Source organism: Miscanthus floridulus, chromosome 3 (genome assembly GCF_019320115.1).
Source record: "Miscanthus floridulus cultivar M001 chromosome 3, ASM1932011v1, whole genome shotgun sequence".
NCBI lineage: Eukaryota > Viridiplantae > Streptophyta > Magnoliopsida > Poales > Poaceae > Miscanthus > Miscanthus floridulus.
In genome coordinates this window covers 131,956,034-131,962,471 of record NC_089582.1, presented here as the reverse complement: position 1 = coordinate 131,962,471, position 6,438 = coordinate 131,956,034, and the positions used below count along the sequence as shown (strand labels likewise).

At 53.7% G+C, this 6,438-nt stretch overlaps 2 protein-coding genes across 11 annotated transcripts; both read right to left on the bottom strand.

Annotated features, from left to right (window-relative positions):
- Window positions 1–628: 628 nt before the first annotated feature.
- On the bottom strand, window positions 629–1,633 carry LOC136546983 (uncharacterized). Its single transcript, XM_066538951.1, has 2 exons — window positions 1,501–1,633; window positions 629–1,324 (listed from the first exon to the last, which is right to left on the bottom strand). Exons 1-2 carry the CDS (start codon window positions 1,510–1,512, stop codon window positions 803–805), a joined length of 534 nt encoding a protein of 177 aa, XP_066395048.1. The 5' UTR covers window positions 1,513–1,633; the 3' UTR covers window positions 629–802.
- Window positions 1,634–2,758: 1,125 nt separating this feature from the next.
- LOC136546981 (uncharacterized) lies at window positions 2,759–5,807 on the bottom strand. 10 transcript variants are annotated; one of them, XM_066538941.1, is made up of 4 exons: window positions 4,165–5,807; window positions 3,921–4,025; window positions 3,518–3,646; window positions 2,760–3,291 (listed from the first exon to the last, which is right to left on the bottom strand). In XM_066538941.1, exon 1 carries the CDS (start codon window positions 5,772–5,774, stop codon window positions 4,527–4,529), a length of 1,248 nt encoding a protein of 415 aa, XP_066395038.1. In that variant the 5' UTR covers window positions 5,775–5,807; the 3' UTR covers window positions 2,760–3,291; window positions 3,518–3,646; window positions 3,921–4,025; window positions 4,165–4,526. The 10 variants fall into 10 exon arrangements, with proteins under 10 accessions (XP_066395043.1, XP_066395046.1, XP_066395047.1 ...); XM_066538946.1 differs by lacking the exon at window positions 3,518–3,646 and having other exon boundaries at window positions 2,759–3,279; XM_066538943.1 differs by lacking the exon at window positions 3,921–4,025.
- Window positions 5,808–6,438: the final 631 nt, after the last annotated feature.

Below are 6,438 nucleotides of genomic sequence, written 5' to 3'. Positions count from 1 at the left end.
CCCCTTGATCTATAAAAAGATGGCAGGGCACCCCACTAAGGGGGACGGATCGATTCCACACATCACACCACACAGCTAAGCAGCATCCAAGCTCTTAGCACCCGTTCGATCTTTTCATCAGAGACTTGTGACATATCCCCCTCTCAACTGTTTCTACCCCTACTACGAACCTTTCAGTGCTAATAACACGAGCAACAGCAAACTGGACGTAGGAACATTCTGCCCGAACCAGTATAAACCTTGTGTCTTTTAGCACACCATCCGGGCCCAACGCGCAACAAATACAAATTTACTAGTTGGTGTTTATTCGAAACACCGACACAAATTGTTCACAAATTTCAGAAAAAAAAATTCACAAATTGTCATGGGCCCGCTTTGCATGTCGTGCGCTGCGTGCAAAATCGCGCGCCACCGGCCTCCGAAACACTCGCGTGTTGATTAGCAATTAGCAATATTCAAAAAATATACATGGTGCCATGGTGCCATTCCAGCATATAGCACTACCACCACAATGTGTACGTACACGAGTTTGTATCAAACTTTGAAACATATAATTGTACAGTGGAAGAATTGAGTCGATTTTTCCTGGCTGCACATGTTGTAACATAGTCGCTTTCACAGACAGACAGAGCTTAAGCGTTTCGGTTTCATTCTTCTTGATCGAAAGTTCCTACTCCTAGTAATATTATGTTTTAGAAATTGGAGCGCAAATGAAAAAGGATTGAGAACAAGATAAATATCATCCCGTTTTGACAAACAACGGCAAGGCCACGAGTCAAGGCGGACGCAACTGGAAGTAAGATCACCGCATCGGCTTGAAGATCTGGGAGTAAGGCGAGACGACGGCCTCCTGCACCATCCTCCGGCCGTCCTTGGGGTCGGTCCCCCACTGGACCTCGCTCATGTTGGGCGTCTCCACGAAGAGCATGGTGAACTCGCCCACCTTCTCGGCGCGCCCGCGGCGGCCCGCCCGCAGCACCAGGGCGTTCCCCCTGTGGTACGAGAAGATGCCGTCCGTGAGCCGCACGATGTCGCCCAGCTCGAACGCGCCGCACTCGCCGCCCCACAGCAGGAAGTGCGCCGCCGCGGTCTCGTCCGCCACCAGCGCCAGGCACGTCACCTCCTTCTCCTCCCTGCCGCCGCCGCCGCCGCCGCCGTCGCGGGCCTGGGCGTGCGGGTGGCGGTGGGACGGGCGGGCCGACGGCGCCGCCTTGTCGAGCACGATGAACGTCGTGTTCACCGTGTTGGTCGCGGCCGGGACCAAGTCCTTGAGCTTCACCATCCTGCCGCTGGAGACGGCGGTGCCCTCGACCGGCGCGTCGGCCTGCAACAGTTGGATTATAGATTTATAGATGGTTGGTCGCCGTGGAATAGAAGCTCCTTACTATGGCATTTGATCGAGCACCTTGTGGGTATCGTGGGTTCGCATGGCGACGGGAAGGAGGAAACCACGCGCGAGACGTACCAAGCTCGTAAGAGGAGGAACGCTGCTGGACTCACCTCTCTTGCCATGTCTGGAGTCTGGACGCCGCCGCCGCCGCCTCCCTGCCTGCTCCCTGCTGCCCTCAGGCTTCAGCCGTAGCCCGTAGTCCGTAGCGCCCGGACGGAGATTCGGTGATGCGTTCAAATCTGATCCAATGGCTCTTAGGCTGTGTTTAGTCGGAGGGAAAGTTAGGAATTTGATTACGGTAGCACTTTCGTTTTTATTTGGTAAATAGTGTTTAATCATGGACTAATTAGACTTAAAACGTTCGTCTCGCGATTTCCAACCAAACTTTGTAATTAATTTTTTTTCGTCTACATTTACTGTTCCATGCACGTATCGCAAGATTCGATGTGACGAGTACCGTAACACTTTTTTGGAACTATTTTTGGAACTGAACACGCGCTTAGCGATCGTGAGGAAAAACAAGAGGTGAGGGAGGCAGCGCGGAACAGAAGCAATTCGCGTCGGGTTCTCTTTGGCGCGGAGAATCGTGCTCTCCCACGCTCCCGCTCTACGAAAGTGAAGGGAAGGGCCGCGCGCCGTAGGGAGGCCTTAAGGATGCGCTGGACGCCTTGGAGCAGTGGGAGGCGGCCTGCCGCCGGGACGCCGCCGTGGAGTTCCTCCTCGTCACTGACTTGATGAACCTCGCACGCCGCGTTCGTCCTCGCCGCCTGCGGACCCTGGCCACGGTGACCACGTCCCCATTGCTGCATCGGCGTCCCCCACGCCGCCCACCGCAGGTGCCCGAGGGACTGGAAAGTCGGCTCTATCCCGGCGCCTAGCCACTCCGGGGTGGAGCCGGGGAGCGTTGAAGGCCATGAACCGCGTGATGTTGCATAGCCCTGTCGACGGCGAAGTGCGGTGATACGCAGCCTAGTCGCGAGCGCCTCAGTCCGACGATGTTGAGTGAGACAACGCGCCCGGCGCGGCAGCTAGCCCACGCCGTGCACGGGTCCGCATGCCGCGGTCAGCCCGCGCCTTCAGGCCGAGCAAACCCCGCAGCAGTAGAGCACTAGAGCCGTTGGGATCCGACCGTGACGTCAGGTTCCCGCTCGGCATGCTCTGCGTTGAGTTCCCGCCCGCCGCCGCATATTGCACCAGCGCGTCGAACAAGTACCCACAGCAGCCCCTGCCCCTGCCACGAACACCGCCACCCCCGGCTAGCACTGCGACCGCTACACACCCACTGGCACTGCGAATGCCGCCGAGTCTCCGAAGCCCTCCCAGATGCGCCGGGCACCCCTCAGTCCTGCGCGACCGACACCAGCATTGTTGCTAGGCGATGCAGGCGAAAAAACTGAAGTCTGGCTACACCTACACCTCAGTTCTCATGATCGAGCAAAAAGATACTAACTATTCTGAAATTAGCCAGCAGTAACATGGCACATGAAAGTGTTCTAGTTTCAAATGCATACAGCACCTTTTCTGAACGAAACAAATGCGTACCTTTTTAACAGAACAAACACATTCACTGCAGACTTCCCAACACATTCATTGCAGGCTTCCATTACATGCTATAAGTTCAGGAGTGAACATGTACTATGTCTATGATAGGTCCAAAGGAACATGACAGCAAAAGGTAACAAACATAAGTGACGTGGCCCCTTCAACAAAACACAGAACCCCTAACAGGCAAACAAATTTAGGTGATAATTGTGCCATCATAAAGCTTACACTCGTTATGGTTACCAATACCCAATTTCCACTTGAGCAAGAAACCCATAGATCATCACTTTAAGCTTCTGATGCACTTGAAGCACCTGTAGTTGGTTCCTCACTTGTAGAGGCGGCTGCTGCTTCCAATGCTGCAGAAATGCAGAAAAATTGATAACATCAGCATTTTGAGAACCAAGTTCCCCTCAGTGAATAATTGCTTCGCCAGACACAAAACATACGAATTATTGGCTAAAGAAACAGGCAAACAACACTAGTTTATTATCCACAGTCTGTCAAGTAACAGCCACATGACTAAAAACTCGAAAAAGAAATACCTATCTCTATTTAACACAGGTGCAAGCGGTAGAGTCTTACCGCCTGTGACCGGAAGGTCCCAGGTTCGAGTCGCGGTCTCCTCGCATCGCACAGGCGAGGGTAGGGCTTGCCACTGACACCCTTCCCCAGACCCCGCATAGAGCGGGAGCTCTCTGCACTGGGTACGCCCTTTTTATTTAACACAAGTACAACGATCTCTATAAGTGACAATGACAGAACATGGATGCTAATATATGCAGTGCAGAAGGACATGCATGTTATGACTTTCGAAGAGAAATAAAATCTCTTTCCTGCTGGGTGCCTTACTGGGTAACAACTAGACCAGATCATTAACAGCTCTCCAAGGTTAAATATCATCACCCATATCTCTATGCTATCAAATATATAACAGCTAGACCAGATCATTAACATTGGCAAATCATAAACCAAGCAAAAACTGTACCTAGAGTGCACCAGCTGCTGTAAGGAACAATGTTGTGGAAGCCATTACCCTCACATAACATTTTCACCTGGCCTGTCTTCAGCTCAATACTGAATAATCTACCATCTGCCTCCACAAGAAGGACTTGATAGACTTAGTGGATCACCTAGACATAGATCTAGCGGGTACAACCTTACATAGGGGATGAAAACTTCCTAGAACATGATCTAGAGAGAGAGAGGAAGTGAGATGAGATGTCACCGACCATCCGCGGGCTTGGAGGAAGAGTTCGACGTAGCCATGGCGAAGGTGATGCGGTCCGGGTCGGCGGAGTCGCGGTCACGGCGTTGAGGTCGGTCGCAGTGTAGTGGTGGCGCAGAGGCGGCGGTGAAGACGTCAGTGGAGCTTCCCGTTGCTTCAGCACCTCCCTCTTAGATCGGATTAGGGTTATGACTGTAGGTGGGAGAAAGACGGCTCAGGTGAACCTCGTGACGCAAGCCCCGGCCTCCCACCTCCTTTATATTGCGTTGCGCGACGGGGGCCCACCAACCATGGAACGGTTGGGCGCCCCCGGTCACGGCGCGGATCAAGGCCCCAACTCGGTCGTTGGACCGAGCCGGGAGGAGATCAACCTAACAGGACTCCATCAGCGAAGCCAACAAAGTTCGAAGAGATGGAGAGGGGATTAACAGTGAACAGGTTCCCAAGCTCAATGACTCGGATTTGTGTCCATCCAATGTCTCCATTGGGATTCGCCTCCATTGACCAGAGGGACAGTCTGGCTACACCGTGCCCTGTTGCAGCTCCCAGCCCACCATCCTCCATCGTCATGAGCATAGTATTGTGCCAAATTGACCTGGTTGGCAGGGGAATTACAGATGTTTCCCGTGTAGCCAAATCATACCTAAGAGTCCTACTGCTGGCATCAATCACAAAGTAGAGTGCGGTCCCCACAAGGGCAGTGGGCACCAAATGGACCCAGTGTGTCCCAGGGACATAGGTTAGCTCACTCCAGGAGCTGGAGTCCGATGAGTAAACGCACAAGCACATCTCATGGGAGCTGCATCCCACGGCAACGACGATGAAGGGTCCGCTGCGGCAGTCGATGTGGTCGCAGGCGCCGCTGGCTGTGGAAGCACAGAGCACGGCCGCGTTCCAGCACTCCGGTTGCCAAACGTCTGACACCGGGGGTAGTTGGTGCCACCCGTCCGTGATGGGGTCCCAGACGCTGAGGTAGATACCCAAGAGCAAGCTGAGGAGGACCCGGCCGTGGCGGCCGTCGAGCGCGCGCCAGTTGTGGTCGGCGCGGAGCGGGCAGGCGGAGGAGGTGGGGAGGAGGCGCGAGACATAGTCGCCGTCTTGGTCTCTGAAATTGCAGAGGATACCGAGCATGGGGGGCGAGCAGTGGAACTCAGAGAATCGTCGGCGGAAGCGGCGGTCGGAGATGATGCGGCACCAGGGCTTGCAGACGAGGGCGGCGCGGAAGAGGTTCGCGGGATCCGCCGGAGGGAGGCGGAGGAGGACCTCCTCCACGAGCTCCTCCAGCAGCACCATGCTGCTTGGTGCCTGCTTCGCCGGAGCCCGGTGCGGCGGTGCCGGCGAGCGGGCGGAGCGAGGGTTTTGGTCGGCGGGGAAAGCGAAGGAAGAGCGAGCGAGCGAGCGGAGAAAGGGACAGTGCGGAATTGTGCCTTCTTGGGTTAGTTGGGGGCATTGCTGCCGCAACGTGCGTCGAGATAGATGAGTGGGCTTTGGAATACATGGGCCGGGCTGGCGTGCTCTTCCGTGTAGGATGGGCCGTTCTGTGACCCCGCGGTGGCCAGAGTTGTCTGAATAATTGTGTAGTCTAGTTTTTTTCTTTTTTCTCGATCGGACCATTCGGCCCGTTTTTTTTTAAGAAGTGGAACTTAGAGTAGCCATTACAAAAGTAATCCCCCACGGTGGCAAGGAACCATCGTGAATGGCTCACTGACGCCCTAACTACTGGGTGTCATATTATTGTGTAGTCTAGTCATTTGTTATTTTTGTGGTAGCTCTAAATCGTTGGCATTCAGTGTTCACACGATTCATCAGCAGGCAATTATACAGTATAGTTTGCGCATAGCCACAGGGTGCAGAAGAACAATCATATATCCTGATTATGCAGTCATTCAAGCATTCAGAAAATGCAGATATCAAGTTGTATGCAAACATTCAGGCATTCAGAAAATGCAGGTATCAAGATGTATGCAGATTCAGAGCTCTTGGGCAACATGAGCCACCGAAATAAGAACAAGCTCGTCTGACGGGAATACAAGGCAACATAACATGAGTAAGACTAGGCATAATACTTAGAGATCAAAACTCCTGGCTGGTGTTCATGTGTTTGAGCGTGCTGCTGCGCACAGGAGTTCCTCGATACGGCCATTCCTTCATTTTCTGCATGGGCATGTACGGCACAAGTGTTGTCATGCTATGCCACCCGCTGTTAGCCCATTGCTACTGTTAGCCGCGATACAATGATCTCGAGTTTCAAGTGCTATTGCAGATGTACATATTCGCT